This window comes from Salvelinus sp. IW2-2015, linkage group LG1 (genome assembly GCF_002910315.2).
Source record: "Salvelinus sp. IW2-2015 linkage group LG1, ASM291031v2, whole genome shotgun sequence".
In the NCBI taxonomy this organism is placed as follows: domain Eukaryota; kingdom Metazoa; phylum Chordata; class Actinopteri; order Salmoniformes; family Salmonidae; genus Salvelinus; species Salvelinus sp. IW2-2015.
Genome location: NC_036838.1, coordinates 19,365,384 through 19,388,624, shown reverse-complemented (window position 1 = coordinate 19,388,624; position 23,241 = coordinate 19,365,384). Strand labels below are relative to the sequence as shown.

The 23,241-nt window shown below is 42.3% G+C and overlaps 1 protein-coding gene across 1 annotated transcript in view; it reads right to left on the bottom strand.

Annotated features, from left to right (window-relative positions):
* Nucleotides 1-1,270: 1,270 nt before the first annotated feature.
* The window catches only part of LOC111962138 (solute carrier family 41 member 1-like), a 36,062-nt gene continuing 14,091 nt past the window's right edge, over nucleotides 1,271-23,241 (bottom strand). Inside the window, exons 2-10 of the mRNA XM_023984993.2 lie at nucleotides 19,228-19,335; nucleotides 18,612-18,683; nucleotides 18,057-18,201; nucleotides 17,434-17,580; nucleotides 13,990-14,134; nucleotides 13,510-13,589; nucleotides 11,198-11,332; nucleotides 9,294-9,442; nucleotides 1,271-3,989 (exon numbers count right to left, since the gene is read on the bottom strand). Coding sequence (XP_023840761.1) covers nucleotides 3,807-3,989; nucleotides 9,294-9,442; nucleotides 11,198-11,332; nucleotides 13,510-13,589; nucleotides 13,990-14,134; nucleotides 17,434-17,580; nucleotides 18,057-18,201; nucleotides 18,612-18,683; nucleotides 19,228-19,335 — 1,164 coding nt within the window. The 3' untranslated portion in view covers nucleotides 1,271-3,806. The remainder of the gene's footprint in view (nucleotides 3,990-9,293; nucleotides 9,443-11,197; nucleotides 11,333-13,509; nucleotides 13,590-13,989; nucleotides 14,135-17,433; nucleotides 17,581-18,056; nucleotides 18,202-18,611; nucleotides 18,684-19,227; nucleotides 19,336-23,241) is intronic.

Below are 23,241 nucleotides of genomic sequence, written 5' to 3'. Positions count from 1 at the left end.
TGTTTCAGCATGGTAATGCACGGCCCCATGTCACAAGGATCTACACACAATTCTTGGAAGCAGAAAATGTCCCAGTTCTTCCATGGCCTGCATACTCACCAGACATGTCACTCATTGAGCATGTTTGGGATGCTCTGGATTGACATGTACGACAGCGTGTTCCAGTTCCCGCCAATATCCAGCAACTTTGCACAGCCATTGAAGAGGAGTGGGACAACATTCCATAGGCCAGAATCAACAGCCTGATCAACTCTATGCGAAGGAGATGTGTCGCGCTGCCTGTGGCAAATGTTGGTCACACCAGATACTGACTGTTTTTCTGATCCACACCCCTACCTTTTTTAGAGGTATCTGTGACCAACAGATGTATCTGTATTCCCAGTCATGTGAAATCCATAGATTAGGACCTAATGAATTTATTTAAAATGACTGATTTCTATTTATGTACCGAGCTAAAAACATGGAGCCTAACATAAGCTATATAGCTGCTAGGAGGATGTCATGTAATCTAATTGGAGGAGTAGGTGAGGGACTGACCTTTTCCCCTCATGTCGTTTTTCGATGGCTATATACAGCTAGGGATGCAGGTGTCATCTGGTTAGCTAGCAAGAAGTTGAATGACTGTTATCCAGTTTCTCATATGGGGACAGCTGAATAACTATTTTTTATATAAGAGTGCTGTATGTGTATTTTTCTACAGTATGTGTACTATATGTGCTCCACACACAGCTGAGAGCCACGAACCTTGACCCCGACACGGTTCTATACCTACAGCATCAGCACAGGCATTGCTTTAGGAAATCTGCACAGTTGTAACTGGCATTTTACCGTATTGTGTGAAATAACTATTGGGATAATTGTGGTCAGCACAGGTATTTACAGTATATCCCCTGGGCACATTCTGGTCTGGAGGTGGAGACTGACGAGCTCCGCCCGTGTTGCGGAGGATGGGCCTGAGCAATGCTCTTTTTGCACCGATTTGCTCATCTACATCACTTAGGATGTAATTGTTTGGAACGCAAGGTGATTTGAAGATCAGTGATTCTGCACACCACTCAAACATGGAGATAGTTTAGTAGTTATTTCTCAACATGCAATGTGTGCCGTAGTGTTGAAATACAGGGCTGCCACAAAGATGCGTATTTGAGTGTTAGTGGTGAGGTCATGTTTTTTTAATCTGTTTTGTAAAATCATTGTAAAGTCACATGACATATTGATTGTCCTGTAATATAAGTGGGGTCATAAAATGGAAGACAGGCATTGTATGTGAATGGTTTTATTCCAACAAAGGAACACATTGAAACAAAGTAATTGTGTTACTAAAATAACCTGCTCTAGGTATGATCTAGTCAGATGAGTCATTAGCATACATACTAAGTCAACATGGGTCCTGTACAATTTGAAATACGATTCTATACAATTGATATCTTTTATGGAAGTCATATTGTCATGCTCAATGCAGAACAGCTAATATGATTTAAGCCTGTTTTTAAAAGTGCGTATTCATTTATTTAAACGGGCCCATTTATTTGAAGAGAAATCATAACACTTATTTTATGCACAAAAAAATGATCATTGGGAAATGTGAGCAATGTCAAGCAGTGGTATGTCTTAGATACAAACATTAACTTTTAAACCAATTAAATGTGGCAGACTAACTGACGAATAAGCATCATTGCTGATGTCATAAAAAATGCATGACTCCTCTAGCTTGTACAGTAATGGGTTGAAGGCACAATTGAAAATAGCAGTGCTTGATCATTGAAATGGTGACACTGGATACAACCTATGTCATCTATTGATTAATATTGTGTACATCCAGAGAGTGCAGTTGTGACAATTTTTGAGCATGAATATAAATGTATAGACAGTCAACAAAACAAGTACAGACAACATTATTGCTTCAGTACAGTGCATTTGCCAGTTTACTATGAAGCATTTACAGACAGAGCACTTCTCAACAGTTAGCATCTATATGGTTATTGGGTGCTCAAAGCATATCGAGCTACAGTATACAGGTACTCCCTTAGCAGCATAAAAAATATATTTATTTTTACCCATTTTTCTCCCCAATTGGTAGTCTTTTCCCATCGCTGCAACTGCCGTACAGACTCGGTAGAGGTGAAGGTCGAGAGCTGTGCGTCCTCCGAAACACGACCCCGCCAAGCCGCACTGCTTCTTGACACAATGCTTGCTTAACCCAGAAGCCAAAACACACCAATGTGTCGGAAGAAACACCTGGAGACCGTGTCAGCATGCATTGCGCCAGAGCTAGAGCGCAATGGGACAAGGACACCTCGGCTGGCCAAACCCTCCCCTAACCCGGACGATGCTTGGCCAATTGTGCACTGCCTCATGGGTCTCCCGGTCGCGGCCGGCTGCGACACAGCCTGGGATCGAACCAGGATCTGTAGTGATGCAGTGCCTTAGATCGCTAGCCACTTGGGAGGCCCAGCAGCATTCATTCGTTATCGGAGACTAAAGACTATGTGAAGTCAAGCTTGGTGGTTGTCGGTAAGCTATGTTGTTGAATCTTTTCTCCCTCGCTTCTTAAATCCAGCCACTTGCATACAGTAGTTTATACAACGGGTGGGTCTAATCCTGAATGCTGATTGGTTAAAACAGCATTCCAGCCGGTGTCTATTCCACAAGTTACCACCGGCTAAATCTATAAAGTTAAAATGTCTATTTACTCTGTACCTTCTGACTGCGCAATCCATTGTCTCATCAACCCAGCCAAGCAATTTATAAACTTGATCTCCACTATAAAAAGCATCTAGACATTATCTCACATTTCTTTTAGACTAACATTTTGTTTTCAACAGCGGAGATTTGTATAAACCTTGCTGTCTGTCTCTCCGACATTTTGCAATATTGTTTCAATATTCAAATTTGATCATCAGCTGTCCCATAGTAATGAACGAGACGGGCAGCGTTTCTTAGCCAGTCGAAATCATGAATCAGCTGGCATCATTTTTATGGTTATATACAAATAAATGTAAATTGAAACAAGGTCAAACAAAACCAAGTGCAGCTAGTTTTCAGGCTTTCCAGCTTCAGTTTGAAGTGATTGTGTTAGCTGTGTTGTTGGCTAGCTCCTCTGAACAACAGTGGCCTGACGAGTGAGCACATTTTCTATGCCAGGGGAAATATTGCCTCATTAGCTCATTGTTATGGATGTATCCAAATAAATGTATTTTGAAAACAGCTTAAACAAATGCAAATGCAGCTACTTTGCTGTTGTTCTGGCTGCACTTTTTGACGTGACCGTAAGTTAGTACTAATTGGCTAGCTAGCAAGCAAGGGATAAGAACGTTGCCAGCCAGTATGGCAGTGGAACCTTTAGAACGAACGACTGGGTCGCGTCTCTGGCAACTGAACCGATAGAACAGCTTGGGTAGCAACCCTAGATTTGTGTCGGGATTATATCTTGTGGAAGGATGAAATGGTATGAATAAATTCATAAAAATTACGTTTTTAATGAATATATGTCAATCATTATATGAATATGTTGGTAACCTGTTGTATGAAAGTGATAATGTCCTCGAAGCCGGTGTTTGGAGGATATAGTGGCATTTCGTCTCGAGCCTAACAACACCCCTGCCAATAAATATATCCTCTGAACATTGGCTTCTCGCGCATTATCACTTAAATATGACTGGAACAGAGTTGCTTATGGATGAACAGAACAACATATAATATGTCAGCATAACTGACATATAACTACAATAGCTAAATGTCTCTATTTTAATGTTTTCAATAAGACCATGTTGGACAGAAATAGGCTGAAGGATTAGCCCCTTCTCTCAAACCCCCTTCATCCCAGAGGAAATGCCCAATAGAACGGCTCTGAATGTCAGGGCCAGGAAGCCGGTCCCCAACAGGTCCCCCAGAGCCGTGAGGTACGGGATAGAGTAGTTGTCCGGGTCCAGCCCCCGCCGCCACATCCAGCGCACCATCAGTTCAGCCGTGTACAGCAGAATCACCACCTGTGAATAACAATAAACATATTACAGTGGCAAGAAAAAAATATGTGAACTATTTGGAAATACCTGGATTTCTGCATAAATCGGTCATAAAATTTGATCTGATCTTCATCTAGGTCACAACAATAGACAAACACGGTCTGCTTAAACTAATAACACACAAACAATTATACGGTTTTCATGTCTTTATTGAACACACCGTGTAAACATTCACAGTGCAGGGTGGGGAAATTATGTGAACCCTTGGATTTAATAACTAGTTGACCCTCCTTTGGCAGCAATAACCTCAACCAAACGTTTTCTGTAGTTGCGGATCAGACCTGCACAACGGKCAGGAGGAATTTTGGACCATTCCTCTTGACAAAACTGTTTCAGTTCAGCAATATTCTTGTGATGTCTGGTGTGAACTGCTCTCTTGAGGTCATGCCACAGCATCTCAATCGGGTTGAGGTCAGGAATCTGACTGGGCCACTCCAGAAGGCATATTATCTTCTGTTGAAGCCATTCTGTTGTTGATTTACTTCTGTGTTTTGGGTCATTGTCCTGTTGCATCACCCAACTTCTTGGCGGACAGATAGCCTAACATTCTCCTGCAAAATGTCTGGATAAACTTGGGAATTCATTTTTCTGTCGATGACAGCAAGCTGTCCAGGCCCTGAGTCAGCAAAGCAGCCCCAAACCATGATGCTCCCTCCACCATACTTTACAGTTGGGATGAGCTTTTGATGTTGGTGTGCTGTGCCTTTTTTTTCTCCACACATATTGTTGTGTGTCCCTTCCAAACAACTCAACTGTAGTTTCATCTGTCCACAGAATATTTTGCCAGTTGCGCTGTGGAACATCCAGGTGCACTTTTGAAAACTTTAGACGTGCAGCAATGTTTTTTTTGGACAGCAGTGGCTTCTTCCGTGGTGTCCTCCCATGAACACCATTCTTGTTTAGTGTTTTACGTATCGTGTATTGTAAACTTGTCAACAGAGATGTTAGCATGCTCCAGAGATTTCTGAAAGTCTTTAGCTGACACTCTAGGATTTTTCTTAACCTCATTGAGCATTCTGCGCTGTGCTCTTGCAGTCATCTTTGCAGGACGGCCACTCCTAGGGAGAGTAGCAACAGTGCTGAACTTTCTCSATTTATAGACAATTTGTCTTATCGTGGACTGATGAACATCAAGGCTTTTAGAGATACGTTTGTAACACTTTTCCAGCTTTATGCAAGTCAACAATTCTTAATCTTAGGTCTTCTGAGATCTATTTTGTTAGAGGCATGGTTCACATCAGGCAATGCTTCTTGTGAATAGCAAACTCACATTTTGTGAGTGTTTTTTTATAGGGCAAGGGAGCTCTAACCAACATCTCCAATTTTGTCTCATTGATTGGACTCCAGGTTAGCTGACTCCAATTATCTTTAGCCTAGGGGTTCACATACTTTTTCCAACCTACACTGTGAATGTTTAAATGATGTATTCAATATAGACAAGAAAAATACAATAATTTGTGTGTTATTAGTTTAAGCGCACAAAATGCCTCAGGACTACCTGGCATGATGACTCCTTGCTGTCCCCAGTCCACCTGGCCGTGCTGCTATTCCAGTTTCAACTGTTCCGCCTGCGGCTATGGAACCCTGACCTGTTCACCGGACGTGCTACCTGTCCCAGACCTGCTGTTTTCAACTCTCTAGAGACAGCAGGAGCGGTAGAGATACTCTTAATGATCGGCTATGAAAAGCCAACTGACATTTACTCCTGAGGTGCTGACTTGTTGCACCCTCGACAACTACTGTGATTATTATTATTTGACCATGCTGGTCATTTATGAACATTGAAACATCCTGGCCATGTTTCTGTGGTTTTTCTATAATCCTCCCACCCCCGGCACAGCCCCAGAAAGAGGGATTGGGCCCACCGTCCTCCTCATTGCCTGGTTCCCTCTCTAGGTTTTCTTTTCCTTTCTTTTCTCTTCCTTTCTTTTCCCCCCCCCCCTTCCCTTCTTCTTCTCCCTAGGTTTTGCCTTTTTGGGAAGTTTTTTTTTTTTTTTCCTTAGCCCCACCCCCCGCCGTGCTTCAACACAACACAACCCCGTCAAACCCACAAACCAACACCAGACAATCCCAAAAAAAACACCTGGCAATTGGCTTGCTGGTTTGGGTTTTAAGGGGCGCTTGTTGTTTGCTGTTCTCGTTTCGGCCTTGTCCTCTGTACCAGCACTTTGAGATATCAGCTGATGTAAGAAGGCTATAATAAATAATTTTGATTTGATTTTATTGTTTGTCTATTGTTGTGATTTAGCATGAAGATAAGATAGATCAAATTTGATGACCAATTTATGCATAAATTCAGGAATTCCAAAGGGTTCACGTACAAAAACATATTATTCTTCACACTACCAGCATAAACTTTTTTTTGCTTGTTGCAAGTATTCATCCACATTTTCAAAGGGCACCTCTTGTCGGACATCTACAGTTGAAGTTGGAAGTTTACATACACTTAGGTTGGAAGTCATTAAAACTTGTTTTTTTCAAACCGCTCCCACAATTTTCTTGTTAACAAACTATAGCTTTTGCAACTATAGCAAGTCAGTTAGGACATCTACTTTGTGCATGTCACAAGTAATTCTTTCCACAATTGTTTACAGACAGATTATTTCACTTACATCCACTGTATCACAATTCCAGTGGGTACAGAAGTTTACATACATAAGTTGACTGTGCCTCAGAACAGCTTGGAAAAATTCCAAAAAATGATGTATGGCTTTAGAAGCTTCTGATAGGCTAATTGACATAATTTGAGTCAATTGGGAGTGTTACCTGTGAATGTATTTCAAGGCCTACCTAACTCTCAGTGCCGTCTTTGCTTGACATCATGGGAAATCAAAGAAATCGCCAGACTCAAGAAAGAAATTTGTGGACCTCCACAAGTCTGGTTCATCCTCCGGGAGCAATTTCCAAATGCCCTGAAGGTACCCACGTTCATCTGTACAAACAATAGTACGCAAGTATAACATCCATGGGACCACGCAGCTGTCATACCCCGCTCAGGAAGGAGACACGTTCTGTCTCCTAGAGATTAACGTACTTTGGTGCCGAAAGTGGCAAATCAAATCCCAGAACAACAGCAAAGGACCTTGTGAAGAATGCTGGAGGAAAAGGTACAAAAAGTATCTATATCCACAGTAACACAGTCCTTTATATCGAATAACCTGAAAGGCCCGCTCAGCAAGGAAGAAGCAACTGCTCCAAAACCGCCATAAAAAAGCCAGACTACGGTTTTGCCAACTGCACATGGGGACAAAGATTGTACTTTTTGGGAAATGTCCTCTGGTCTGATTGAAACAAAATATAACTGTTTGGCCATAATGAACCATCGTTATATATGGGAGGAGAAAAGGGAGAGGCTTTGCAAAGCCGAAGAACACCATCCCAACCGTGAAGCACTGGGGTGGCAGCATCATGTTGTGGGGGTGCTTTGCTGCAGGAGGGACTGGTGCACTTCACAAAATAGATGGCATCATGAGGTAGGAAAATTATGTGGATATATTGAAGCAACATCTCAAGACATCAGTCAGGAAGTTAAAGTTTGGTCGAAAATGGGTCTTCCAAATGGACAATGACCCCAAGCATACTTCCAAAGTTGTGGCAAAATGGCTTAAGGACAACAAAGTAAAGGTATTGGAGTGGCCATCACAAAGGCCTGACCTCAATCCTATAGAGAATTTGTGGGCAGAACTGAAAGAGCATATGCAAACAAGGAGGCCTACAAACCTGACTCAGTTACACCAGCTCTGTCAGGAGGAATGGGCCAAAATTCACCCAACTTATTGTGGAAAGTTTGTGGAACGCTACCCAAAACGTTTGACCCAAGTTAAACAATGTAAAGGCAATGCTACCAAATACTAATTGAGTGTATGTAAACTGCTGACCCACTGGAAATGTGATGAAAGAAATAAAAGCTGTAGTAAATCATTCTCTCTACTATTATTCTGACATTCCACATTCTTAAAATAAAGTGGTGATCCTAACTGACCTAAGATAGGGAATTTTTACTGGGATTAAATGTCATTAATTGTGAAAAACTGATTTTAAATGTATTTGGCTAAGGTGTATGTAAACTTCCGACTTCAACTGTATTACCAAACAAGCGCTCCTTTGTTCCATTTTATKCCGCTGTTATGTTCATACTGGTTTGAACTGAACGATTAAGCTTTGGTTATGTGCATGGAGCAATGCTGAGAAGAAGAACTGATACAGTAATTTGGCAACACTGGGCCTGACAACCCACTGTGTATGCTGGACTTTAGTCAAACCCAATCCTTGACTCTTTATTGAGCAGTAATCATTCCATTGCCTCTTGGTTTAGATCTTGTTTTTAYACGGTCTAGGTGTAGATAGTTACTATTACACATATGCTCTTGTACAAGTCAGCACATTTATATCACATATGGTTTTTGTAAGCCACATCTGTCTGTTGCTGTATACTGTGTATAATTATATTTATACGTCCCCTACTGATAAGYGGCTATCAAGTTAACACTAAAAAGTTGCAAATGACAACACTGGTCATTTYAACTGTACTGAAAAAGACAGTTTGATGTGATAAACGGCAGGACTAAAACACTGTTGWGTTCTAAACAGACGTATCAGTCTGTCGGTCGACCTGTTTCAGCAACATGTGGTTTGAATTGCAGCGCTGGGGTTTGGCCAAGCAAGAGGGCTGAAAAACTTTTTTTATGAAACATTTCTACTAAGGCCATTGTTTATCTTGACGTGATAAAGTCATCCAAATGATTTTCTTAGTGTACGCCTATGATTCCCTCGACTCAAACCCTCCTTAATGTGCGAGATCCAAACAAAAAAAGAGGTGTAGAGAAAATAAGCACTCCTCCATGAAACTGACCTAACTTTTTCACAARGTTCACAGGTTTATGGCAATAAAGGTGTCCTACTTTCTTTTTGCAGTGTGTCACTATGGAATAACTATGTTCAATGAAATGATATAGAATAAAATACTATAACTAACACAGGGGTGTGAAACTCATTTTGCCCCAAAGGCCGCACTGAAAAAGCACCATTATCATTTCTATACGATTCCTATTTGGTTTCTATCATTGAAGTTTAGTTATAGACCCAAAAACCTAAATAAATAATTGCACTCTAATGAATTATTATGTCCATATGTCAGCTATTCTTGTGATATTTGTTTATTTATAGATTTTTCAATGTACAGTATGTCAGCTGTTACAGTAGGAGTTGTATACAGTCTATGGTTTAGCTAGTTTAATGTCTGTGGTACATATATATTTGACCTCTGACCTGTAGCAGGGCTGCACACAGGTAAAGGCAGACGAAGGCAGACGTGAGGGCACCATGGCCGCCCTTCAGTAAGTGGATGGTGTAGAGGAAGAGCAGGTGACCCGGAACCACCAGGAAGACCAGAACTCTGGCTGACTTGGAGTTGACCCCTGTGGATGTAAACAGGAAACTTAGAGGATTTAAAAACGTTTTGGATTAAATGACACATTAGGTAAATTAAAAAGAATCTAAAACTTTAAAAAGTGAACTATCTTTTTACTGTCTAGGTCAGAGGAAGTGTGCMAGACAGCTGCTATGGGTAAGTAAGATTGTGTGTGGATGTGTGCAGTAGTCAAATTGGGATTTTGTACTGTAAGTGAATATATTTTCCCCATAACTGGTTGTCTTTCAATTCCAAAATCAATTCAACAAAAATGCTTTCACCTATCCTAAGGTGGTGGAGCACTGTTCCCTTGCCCCCCGGTGCTTGTTTGTGCTACTTTTGAAGTTTGTTTTGGCTGGCTAGCTGAGGAGCTGAAGGTCAGGCAAGGGTCAGGGCAGTGTTGTGTGTTCGTGTGGGTATTTAACAATCTGYATTTACAGTTGAAGTCGGAAGTTTACATACACCTTAGCCAAATACATTTAAACTCAGTTTTTCACAATTCCTGACATTTAATCCTAGTAAACATTACCGGTCTTAGGTCAGGTAGGATCACCACTTTATTTTAAGAATGTGAAATGTCAGAATAATAGTAGAGAGAATGATTTATTTCAGCTTTTATTTCTTTCATCACTTTCCCAGTGGGTCAGAAGTTTACATACACTCAATTAGTATTTGGTAGCATTGCCTTTAAATTGTTGAACTTGGGTCAAATGTTTTGGGTTGCCTTCCACAAGCTTCCCACAGTAAGTTGGGTGAATTTTAGCCCATTCCTCCTGACAGATCTTGTGTAACTGAGTCAGGTTTGTAGGCCTCCTTGCTCGCACACACTTTTTCAGTTCTGCCCACAAATTTTCTATAGGGTTGAGGTCAGGGCTTTGCCTCCAAACATAATGATGGTCATTATAGCCAAACAGTTCTATTTTTGTTTCATCAGACCAGAGGACATTTCTACAAAAAGTACGGTCTTTGTCCCCATGTGCCGTTGCAAACCGTAGTTTGGCTTTTTTATGGCAGTTTTGGAGCAGTGGCTTCTTCCTTGCTAAGCGGCCTTTCAGGTTATGTCGATATAGGACTCGTTTTACTGCTGTTGTTCTGGGATTGATTTGCACTTTCACACCAAAGTACGTTCATCTCTAGGAGACAGAACGCGTCTCCTTCCTGAGCGGTATGACGACTGCGTGGTCCCATGGTGTTTATACTTGTGTACTATTGTTTGTACAGATGAACGTGGTACCTTCAGGCGTTTGGAAATTGCTCCCAAGGATGAACCAGACTTGTGGAGGTCCACAATTTCTTTCTGAGGTTTTGGCTGGTTTCTTTTGATTTTCCCATGATGTCAAGCAAAGAGGCACTGAGTTTGAAGGTAGGCCTTGAAATACATCCACAGATACACCTCCAATTGACTCAAATGATGTCAATTAGCCTATCAGAAGCTTCTAAAGCCATGACATCGTTTTCTGGAATTTTTCAAGCTGTTTAAAGGCACAGTCAACTTAGTGTATGTAAACTTCTGACCCACTGGAATTGTGATACAGTGAGTTATAAGTGAAGTGATCAGTCTGTAAACAATTGTTGGAAAAATGACTTGTGTCATGCACAAAGTAGATGTCCTGACCGACTTGCCAAAACTGTAGTTTGTTTACAAGAAATTTGTGGAGTGGTTGAAAAAATAAGTTTTAATGACTCCAACCTACGTGTATGTAAACTTCCGACTTCAACTGTATGTGTGTGTTTGAAGTTGAAGTGTGTTTTGACTGCTGACCTGAGGAGCAGAAGGTCAGGCAGGGGCCAGGCCAGTGTTGTGCCATCTTGGAGGGCAGGGTCCCAGGCATGCTCCAGTAGTGGAGGTAGGTGGAGATTCGGCTGGCCTGGATGGCCACCAAGTTACCTCCCACACCTGGGTGAAGGGATGGAACAGAACAATCATTGGAAATAGAGGTTAGTGTTTTTTTCCGGGATCATTTGTCGAAATTGTCTGTTACAGATTTAGGCTTTAGCTCTGGGTTTAATAAATTAGAGGTATTTTCAAGGTTATGAAGCATCTTTAAGGTAATTGTAGGTAGTTTTGGTTTTCTGCAACTTTTTATAGTTCCTCAAGTAGGGCTTATTCGGCTGTAACTGTAATGGCATATCTTTAAAGTGAGTTCGTGCAAAGAGAGAGCATGATCTTGTATSCATGAGATTATACTGCTTCTCTTCAAATCAGAGAAGTATTAAAAGCGTGGTAGCAAGCACAACGCCACAGGTGTTGTTGAAGACTGCGTCGGTGCAGACTTCAATAACAGTTCCTCTACTTAATCCTTTGTATCATCCAGTTGTGAGAAACTCAATATCGTCCTTATAATCCTAACAACATCCTCACTCAGAAACATGTGATGGGATGATGAATGCATATTTTAATGCCTTGAGCGCATCTCTCCGAGAGGAATACAAACATGCCTAATAGCCTTGAGCGTGTCTCGCTGTAGTTCCCTGCAATARCTCTTAAAATTACATTCTCAACCAGCCGTGCTTCCACAGCCTACAGCTAAGTCTTGCATATTATTGGATGGGGTTGAGAGGAACGGAGAGAGGTGGAGAGGTGGAGAGGGAGAGAGTGATTGGAGAGTCAGGAGAAAGAGAGGAAGAGAGAGATTGTGAGGGAGGCAGAGGGAGAGCGGTGAGAGAGACATAAACAGGGATGGAGGGAGAAAGAGAGTGAAAGAAASACTGAATGGCAATGCAAATGTACTTCCTGTCTTGAAATGCAGATCAAAGCGAAAACCTTTGGTATCGCTAGCCGACGCTGGGAAATATGCAGTATAGAGGAAATCCGAAGCAGAGGGTGCATAGTTGTCATTCTAAACAGGCTTATGTAAACCCTATTGTTATTCCTCTCCAGCGATGGTGGCTAGCCATGGGTAACAAACATCGCCATACTAAGAGTCTTATTTACAGAAGATGTGGGAACTTCAATACTTTCCTCCTTCCCCTCTGATGTTCTGACTAGACTGCTGAGTGGTTTAAATTGGTGTCCTTTTACTCCGTATAAGTAATGAACATCTYGGGAGGCCTCGTAGTCATGGCTTTCAAGACTCATAATGCATTTATAAGTGATATTCTTCACAATGAATGGGTATATATCACAAATTTAAATGATCAAAAATGGCTGTAAATATCACAGACTAGGCCTTTAGTGACATGGCACTCTGCAACTTGTGTGGAACCAACTTATGACTAATGAAATACATGTGGATGCCATTTAGATGCTTTGCATTAAGCCGTTGTGCTTTTGTAAACAATCACACAAATTATAGTAATTTACTGTCATACTTCAAAGACTGTTTAAATAGGACAAGATCCCACTCCCATCTATTTTGACATACGTCATATATCTCTCTACCAAGAAAACCAGATGTTGTCTTTGAGGGAAAAGAGTACCAGATTTTACATTTAAGCTTACATAATATGTTACAGTAGTGGACAGGCTAAGGATAACAGACATATAAGTAAAGTGATGCTCTGTTTATAACAATTTGAGACCAATTAAGCTATGGCTTCTCGACTCGAACCCGTTTCCCAACATGAGCACAAATGAGATTTAATGGTGGTTTTACGAGAGACATATTTAGTAATGGTAAACAGCATTGCAAAAAGGTTAAACCTGTTTCTAGTTTTTCCCATACCCCACTGGGCACAGACGTAAGTTCAACTTCTAGTTTTGATTTACATTTGGTTGAGTTGTCAACAAACACGAATTCATCGTGAAATCAACAACAATGTCACCATATCATTGGATTTAGGTTAAAAGTTGGGTGAAAAAAAGACTAAATGCCCTTATGTTGACGACTTTTTGCAAATCCAATCAGTTTCCCATGTTGATTCAATGTCATCACATTGATTTTCTTGGTTGAAATGACGTGGAAACGACGTTGATTCAACCAGTATTTTCCCAGTGGGACAGCTGTTTATCGGGTGGTTTCTTGAGGATATTTGTTAGTTAGGAGGAAGTAGRAACTATTCAACATTCAACATTGAAATACACACAGGTCCCAGCCTTTCATTCGTTTGAGGAGTAAGGTTCGGTCCACTCACCGTTGATTACTGGGGTGAACACCGCCATGCCCTCAAAGTTCGGGTCGCTCACGGTCTTGTCCAGAATAAGGCCTCCGATACTGTGGTTTAAAAGGACACAATGGGACACAAACGTCACTTAACATGTCCAAAGCTGAAAGGAGTCATAATTTAAAAAAAAAAATGTTTTATTATCTGCACTGATCTGAAAGGAGAGGATAGATGAAAGCGATATGGTGCATGGAAGCCTACTGAGAAGTATATTTTACTTGTCCAGTTATATCAAATCAGTTTAGATAAAGGTGACGAAAGAGGAAGCGATTAAGTCCTTCAAGATGCACTTTAAGTGTGTATACTGCACGGTTGTCTCCTTGAAGGAAACTCGTTGGAAACTAGTTGGAAACTCCTGAGTCTTTTGTAGATCATTAATAGAACATTGATTGAATATTGATAGAATGTTGATTGAATAACATTAGATTGTTGAAAGCCCCAGGCCTTTACCTGCTGATGGACATGGCTACGATGACTGGCTGCCACCCAGACCTCAGGACCTCTCTAATTGGAGGAGAGCGCCGGGCAATGACCACCCACAGCGGGATGAGAACCAGGAAGAAGCCACACAACAGCACAGGCAGGTACCACATCTCTGGAAGACAGAAGAAAGTGAGCACATTCAACATACACATTTTTTACACAGGTATAAAATAAGAAAATGTGTATCTGGAACACACCCAATGCACTGTGTTAGACATTTATCAAGCAGACCTTCAACAAACAGCAAACGTAATGTTATGACTATAACTACTGTTCCCTGAAGCAGGGAAACGAGGTACAACACAACTATGGGGAGTCGCACTTACGCCTGACAAGGGTAATGAAATCCGCGCCTGGCTGGAAGCCCAGCCTTCCACAGGTGATAAGCCGAGGCTCGGATTCGTTCCTTTAATTCATTTCCCCATAGTTGTGTTGTACCTCGTTTCCCTCCTTCAGGAAACAGTAGTTATAGTCATAAGTTTACATTCCTTTTCAGTCGGTACTCTTGGTACAACACAACTATGGGGAAAGGAAATCCCGCCCCAAGTGGGAGGGAGTGCAAAAAATATTTGGTGCAAAAATTCTTATTATTAATTTATTTTTGATTTTCCAGGGAGTGCTGCAGCACCCTCAGCACCCCTACTTCCGGCGGCTATGCCTCATAGGGACTAGTGAGCTACAGGCAAAAATCAGCAATGAATCCCAGAAATGAGCCACCTATGGGGAGGGGTGCCTCCTTGTGGACAGAGAGCAAACCTATTACTCTCACCCTGGGTACCTGCCAGGTAGCCTAGTGGTTAGAGCTTTGGGCCAGTAACCGAAATGTTGCTAGATTAAATCCAGAGCTGACAARATAAAAATCTGTCGTTCTGCCCCTGAACAAGGCAGTTAACCCACTGTTCCTAGGCCGTCATTGTGAATAAGAATTTGTTCTTAACKGACTTGCMTATTTAAAGAAAGGTAGAATAAAATAAATAAATATGTTGTGCTTTCTTGAGACTGTATAGCCTGCACAAAGCCCGGGCTCTGGCAATGGCTGACGTAGTACCCCGTTCTGGCCGTAACCAAATGTGGAGGTACTGTTGTCACAGTAATGTTTTTTGCTAAGGCCCCCTGCTCCGTGGGTTACCCAAGCCAAGTGCTCGGGGGCTTCTTCCTTATCGGAGGTGCACGCAAGCCCCGCTTCCTCCACTCCCTCCCACTCCAGGAATTGGAAATAGGAATGAGTTGCCATAATCCTGGGGGAAAGCTAGGAAGTTTCATTCACCAGAAGTTATGCATGCTAGCCGACTTTAGCCAGGAGATGTTTTAGTCTAAGCTAGGCTAGATAGCCTCTTTGACTGCAACAAGGTCTGTTTAGAACAACCAAGCGACGTAACGCTACATATATTAAACAAGAGAGCTACCCTAGCAACTCCACGTGGGGTGGCAGGAATAGCTTGGCGAGTTAGCTAACCTGGCTAGCACGCTATGCAGCACTTGTTTAGCTAGGCTGTTCTCGAAAGTCTGCATAGGACCGGATCACTGAGGTAGGACCGGACCCATTATTGACAAGTCTGGGAAGAGAGGCAAGCGGTGCTTGACCGAGGCAGACACAGGCAGCAAGGGGTACCCACCGAACCTTGCCACCCTCTCTCTTCGAGTAGCCTCCCATAACCGGCAACAGCTACCGCATACACCACGCCCAGGCAGACAAGATATTTGCTYCAACCAGACCCAATCCATCTCTGCGTCCCGCAACTCAGACTCAGCCGAGGTACGGGCACCAGGGAGAGGAAGTCACTATCGGAAACACCAAGCCCCCTCAAGAATGCTACACGATTGTCAAGAGAACTTGCACCCTGGACTAAGGGAACAGTACCAGCCGCGGGCAAGCCACTGTTACTGCCATCATCCCCTAGTCCTGCACCCAAACTGATTCAAGTGAGGGAAGCCAGAGCATGCGTTGAGACATACAAGACAACAAATGTGAGTATCTTTATATTCATTTGGGCATGGTCGTGAACCCAAACCTGGCTTTGTTAGCCTTTGTCTTTTCGGTCGCGTTAGCCATCTTACTCTTTGCTACAGCCAGGCCAAGCAATCAGAAGAAAAACTMATTGGTTTGTGGTTAGGAAACTAGGAGAACAAATACAAAAACTCCAGCCCACAAAGCCCAGGGGGTGAGCACGCACTACYACAAAGTGTTCCAAAGGTGTTTGTTTTTAGTCGTGTGAATCGTTGCTGCTCACTTCGGAGTGAAGAGCAGAAGAATTAAAGGAATTAATCCGAGCCGAAGGCTTGTCACCTGTGGAAGGCGGGGCTTCCAGCGAGATGCAGATTTCATTGGCCTTGTYAGGCGTAAGATTTTTTTATTCRCTGCAAAGGTCAACAATATTTTTTATTGCCTGGAAAGGAAATTAAATGTAAAATGAAATAACGATGAAGTAAAATATCTACTTTATGATCATAGTCTATTCCAGCTGGAAACAATGAGAGATCAGTTTTAAATCAACTATTTTCTACCAAGCACTTTCCTAGAAAATCTGAAAGAACTGGGCTTCTGTCTGATTCTTTACCCGTCTCCTCAAAGTGTGCAGTCATTAATTCCCMTTCATGAACTGGTGTAAAACATATTGTGGAAACTCCATCTAGTCTAGCCCATGCCCGTGGGAATGTGTTATGAGGTGGGGTGCTGTTGACCGAGGTGCAGTCGACAGGGGGGGTTGCTGAGGAGTATTTTTCTCCGCTCTGCTGACAAGTATTTTTCTCTTTTCATACAGGAGTAATAAAGGTAACAAAAGTACTAATTTAGTTGGGACATTTAAAAACAAAACATGAATTCATCAGGGGGTGCTGCAGTGCCCTCAGCACTCCTGCTTCCCTAGGAATGGTTTAGTCCATGCATACATTAATCCAATACTTTTAAATCCATGAGGGGGGGGGGGGGACAAGTGCCCATTTTGGGAAGAAGTATAGGGAATCGGAACCTAGGCATATGAAAATAGCTCTACCCAGAGCCATATATTTAATATAAACAAGAGAGATACCCTAGCAACTCCACGCGGGGTTTACCCTTCTCCTCAAAKTGTGGCTCTGGCTCTACCTAGGCTTAGCTTAATATTTCATCCAGTCCTGGAAATCTTCAAGATGGGTCTAGTCAGTGGTAGGTGTGAAGGTTCAGATAAAATGGTGGGCTTATTTTTTTTAAAGGGAATCACAGATTCAAACGTCCTTTTGTACTTTAACAGTTTTTTCCCCGACAGGACAGTATGGAGTGAGGGGGACAGACAATGAAGGAGGAATGACAGGTAGGAAGGGCACAGACAGCGGCCGAGCCGAGGCTGGAACATAAGTGGTCCGGCTGTTGAGAGAGTTACAGCTCGACCAGATTCCGGCACATTCCAGTTATTCTATGGCGATTGATCTGACCTTTGAACCTGAAGAGGAAGCTGCTGATCCCRGCCAGCAGAGAGAGGGTGATGAGGTCACCCAGGCTGGCGGCGATGGGTGTGGCCACATTGTCAGGGTTGATGCCCACCTTCCTGGAGCCAATGATCACTCCCACCATCACTAGTCCTACCGATACAGAGAGTGGGCACACACACTATGGCCTACTGTCAATCTAAAATAGAATCATCCATATCAAAGTGCATATCTAGTTTCATTTATTCATTCAAACATTTCAGCAGGACAACTCTTAAGGTTTGTAGGGTTCCTGACTGTCATCTATTGCCAAAAGATAGAAAAGATCACTCTCAATTTCTGTTTTACCTAGTAAATATACAGCTGCTAAACATCGAAACAATCGAAGTGATGACCTGGTGTAGCAATCTTCACTAATGAGCCCTCTTACAATTCTCACAAAGTGGCTTAACCATGGGTGGTATATAGGATTACGCTGGCGCAATGGGTAAGGTGCTTGCCTTTCACKCTAGCAACCTGGGTTCACTTTTCCRTTCACTACAATTCTACCTAGAATTACTGGTGTCAGTCAGAGCTTGTATATCAGCTAGTGGCAAGTATACTGTTGTGCTTTTGTTACGTTGACCTACCCAAGGACAGGGCAGCTACAAAGGCTGTCGTGACACTACTGCCACATAGGACAGCAGCCTGTAGAAAGTCTACACGACCCCTGGTCAACGCACCCAACCCCACTGCGGCTACCGCAGCCAGGAAACCCACCACTGTTGCCTGGATCTATGGAGGAAGAGAGAGGGGGAATAACAAACTGGCAGTGAGAGAAGGGGAGAGAGAGAGAGAGACAGACAGACAGACAGAGAGTGAGAGGCAGGGAGCGGGAAAGGGAGAGAGAGGGAACAGGTGAGTCAGCAAGGGAAGGGTATGGGAGGCAGGAAAGGAAGGAGGGAGATCGAGGGGGAAAGGTTAGAGTAAGGAAGGGAAGAGGAGAGAGAGAGAGAATGAAGCATGGTACCGAGAAATGTCATTGCCTTGATACAATGACACCCTCTTGTGCCCTCTGTTGGATTCACAGATAAACTCACTCCATAATAACTTGTGTGGTTGACTGTACATGCTAGCCAAAGTGACAGCACTGGTTTGWTAAAATGCCATTGGCTGTGTTTGCTGGACGGAGACGTCAGTGTCACCTGAATAAGAGCCAAGTTGCTACACACCATCCTCCACTGCTGCTTCGGGTCATCCATCTGCCCAGTGTTAGCCTGATAGGGAGGAGGGAGGGGGAGTTAGAGAGGAAAAGGGGTGAGATATAACATTTAAATTAAATTAAATACTATTTTATTGGTCGCATACACATATTTAGCAGATGTTATTGTGGGTGTAGCGAAATGCTTGTGTTCCTAGCTCCAACAGTGCAGTAGTATCTAAAAACGATTCACAACGATACACACATCTAAAACTAAAAGAATGGAATTAAGAAATATATAAATATTAGATTGAGCAATGTCGGCATACAGTAGATTACAGTAGAATAGAATACAGTATATATGAGAGGAGTAAAGCAGCACGTAAACATAATTTAAATATTATTAAAGGGACTAGTGTTCCATTATTAAAGTGACCAGTGATTCCAAGTCTATGTATCTATGGCAGCAGCCTCGAAATGGTTGTGTGTGTGTGTAAAATCACATGTTTTCGTTATAGCTTTAAACATGTCGTGCCAGCATTGAGTGTGTGTGCGTCAGTGTCTGTGTGTGTGCATGCGTGCCTACGAGTGTGTGTGTGTGTCATTGTGTGTCCACTCACTGCTGTAGACAGTCTGGATGCCAGTGTCATCTCTAGGTTGCCTTTCAGTCCCACCAGGGCTGGCACCAAGATAAACACCTCTGTGATCTCCTTAAACACCTCCCAGTGCTGAATAATACACAATTAAACACTAGCTAGTACTGAAACATACTACTCTGAATAATATCCATAAAAACTTGCCAGTGCTGAAACATTCACAATGATCTCCTTAAACACCTCTCAATGATGAAACATCCCATTCCCTCCCAACATATTTTCTGCTAGACTGATTGCCAGATATACAGTACTTGTGCTTTAGCCAACTGTTTGGTCGTTGTCATGCCAAAACAGAAAGGAGTTGGCTCAAGCACAAACAGATCTGGCAAGCAGAATAATTCACTGTAACAGGACATGATTAATACCGGTATTATATCATTTCTTTATTCAGATAAGAAGCATGCTCTGTTGCTGTTGTCATGACTCTCCTGGTCAAGGATCCAAGGCCTCAGAGGTGGGTGGCTGGGCCAGTTTAATGACACCTTCACACCCTGTCGTAAATGGTTTTTCGTGTTCCTGGCACATTAACTAAGCCATGCCCCTAATGAGGTTCAGAATAGTGTGTCAGTGTGATGGAACCGCCTTTCCGACCAGAGTGCTTAAATGGACTCGTCAAGAATTAACATACCATGCCAGAAGATGTGAGACCATGGTCCACACATTGAAATGTTTGGAAACTCTGAAAACCAACACGAGATGAGAAGATAACATCCACGACGAGACCAAAAACATTCACAGTCTGCAGCCGTGCATGTAAAAGTGGTCCTAGAACTGACTAAAGACACAAGGTGGAAAGGAAGAAATCCCATCTCAGACAATCACTGTTGCATCTCAGCAGCGGTTCTATTTGAACACCACTACCAGAGAAGCTCTACAACTAAGAAGGACATTGTGACCTCTGGTGGACAAGCCGAGCCTTACACCGACGCCGAGACTAACACCGAAGTGTGAACAACAGCTACCCAGTCCCCATAGAAGGGTTGATTGGTTCAACAGAGATAGACGACGAACAAAGGCATCTATGCGTAAATATATACATTGCATTTCTTATCCGAATGGGCAGTGGTTCATGAGCAAAGTATTATTATTACTTTGAGGAGAGTTATAGAAGGTATCCACAATAAATGTCTCTTTCTCTATCTCTCTCTTCCCCCACCCCATCTCCATATGTGTAACAAGCCGTCATATCTTGTCAGTCCACTAGGGACTTTTGTCTCATGATAGAGTGTATGTGTATTCTGTGTTATTATTTAGTTAGTTAGTAAATAAATAATACAATCAATTTGTGTAGTACTGAATAATCAGAAAATACTGTTATTCTTGCAAATTCAAGAAGTCTGCAACGTTCAGAATGAGACTGATATGAGGTTATGATTAATAATTGACTGTTATCGATACATATATATACAGTGGGGAGAACAAGTATTTGATACACTGCCGATTTTGCAGGTTTTCCTACTTACAAAGCATATAGAGGTCTGTAATTTTTATCATAGGTACACTTCAACTGTGAGAGACGGAATCTAAAACAAAAATCCAGAAAATCACATTGTATGATTTTGACATGTAAATTCTATTAGCATTTTATTGCATGACATAAGTATTTGATACATCAGAAAAGCCAGAACTTAATATTTGGTACAGAAACCTTTGTTTGCAATTACAGAGATCATACGTTTCCTGTAGTTCTTGACCAAGTTTGACACACTGCAGCAGGGATTTTGGCCCACTCCTCCTCCATACAGACCTTCTCCAGATCCTTCAGGTTTCGGCTGTCGCTGGGCAATACGACTTTTCAGCTCCCTCCAAAGATTTTCTATTGGGTTCAGGTCTGGAGACTGCAAGGCCACTCCGGACCTTGAGATGCTTCTTACGAGCCACTCCCTAGTTGCCCTGCTGTGTGTTTCGGGTCTTGTCATGCTGGAAGACCCAGCCATGACCCATCTTCAATGCTCTTACTTAGGGAAGGAGGTTGTTGGCCAAGATCTCGCGATACATGGCGCCCATCCATCCTCCTCATACCGTGCAGTCGTCCTGTCCCCTTTGCCAGAAAAGCATCCCCAAGAATGATGTTTCCACCTCCATGCTTCACGGTTGGGATGGGTGTTTCTTGGGGTTGTACTCATCCTTCTTTCTTCCTCCAAACACGGCGAGTGGAGTTTAGACCAAAAAAACTCAATTTTGTCTCATGCAGACCACATGACCTTCTCCCATTCCTCCTCTGGATAATCCAGATGGTCATTGGCAAACTTCAGACGGTCCTGGACATGCGCTGGCTGAGCAGAGGGACCTTGCGTGCACTGCAGGAATTTAATCATGACGGCGTAGTGTGGTTACTATTGGTTTTTCTTTGAGACTGTGGTCCCAGCTCTCTTCAGGTCATTGACCAGGTCCTGCCGTGTAGTTCTGGGCTGATCCCTCACCTCCTCATGACATTGATGCCCCACGATGAGATCTTGCATGGAGCCCCAGACGAGGGTGATTGACCGTCACTTGAACTTTTCCATTTTCTAATAATTGCGCCAACAGTTGTGGCTTCTCACCAACTGCTTGCCTATTGTCCTGTAGGCCATCCCAGCCTTGTGCAGGTCTACAATTTGATCCCTGATCCGTCCACAAGCTCTCTGGTCTTGGCCATTGTGGAAGAGTTGGAGTCTGTTTTGATTGAGTTGTGACAGGTGTCTTTTATACAGGTAACGAGTTCAAACAGGTGCAGTTAATACAGGTAATGAGTGGAGAACAGAGGGCTTCTTAAGAAAACGAACAGGTCTGTGAGAGCCGGAATTCTTACTGTTGGTTAGGTGATCAAATACTTATGTCATGCAATAAAATGCAAATTACTTACTTAAAAATCATACAATGTGATTTTCTGGATTTTTGTTTTAGATTCCGTCTCTCACAGTTGAAGTGTACCTATGATAAAAATTACAGACCTCTACATGCTTGTAAGTAGGAAAAACCTGCAAAATCGCAGTTGTATCAAATACTTTTCTCCCCACTGTTAATATTATATATTATATTTATATATCTTTAGAGTTAATTCGGGAGATGGTAACTCATAAACAACTATTCCGTGTTGCCCCAAATCTCCTAATGAGTTAATAGTTACATTAATATTGAATTGATTGGGTAACAATTAACATAGTTATTTGATAAGATAAATACAGTCATCCAGATTAATGCAAGTCACGTCACGACACTGTTATCATCTCATAATAATCTAATAACCTATAATTGAAGATTGAGGTTATAGTGAAACTAAAATCACTCCAGTCATGTTTTGCTGTTTTGCCTTATATAAAGTAAACTATTATGAGTACAGTTGAATGTTTGAATGAATCCAACCAGTGTTCATGGTTGATGTATTTGCCACAAAATTTCTGTCCTTAACAAACTATAGTTTGGCAAGCCGGTGAAGAAACATCTACTTGTGCATGACACCAGGTCATTTTTCCAACTATTGTTTACACAGACAGATAAGTTTACATACAAGTTTCACAGAAGTTTACATACAATAAATTGGCTGTGCCTTTAAACAGCTTGAAAAATTCCAGAAAATGATGTCATGGCTTTAGAAGCTTCTGATAGGCCAATTGACATCAAATCAAAGTTATTTGTCATGTGCCTGAATACAACAGGTGTAGACCTAACAGTGAAATGCCTACTTACAGGCTCTAACTAATAGTGCAAAAAAGGTATTAGTTAGGAACAATATTAGGTAAAAAAAATAACAACCAGTAAAAGACAAAGGCACTATAATAACAGGTAGCGAGGCTACATACAGAAACCGGTTAGTCAGGCTGATTGAGGTAGTATGTACATGTAGATGTGGTTTAAAGGACTATGCATATACGATGAACAGAGAGTAGCAGTAGCGTAAAAAAAGGATTGGCGGGGTGGTGGGTGGACACAATGCAGATAGCCCGTTAGCCACTGTGCGGGAGCACTGGTTGTTTGGGCCAATTGACGTAGATGTAC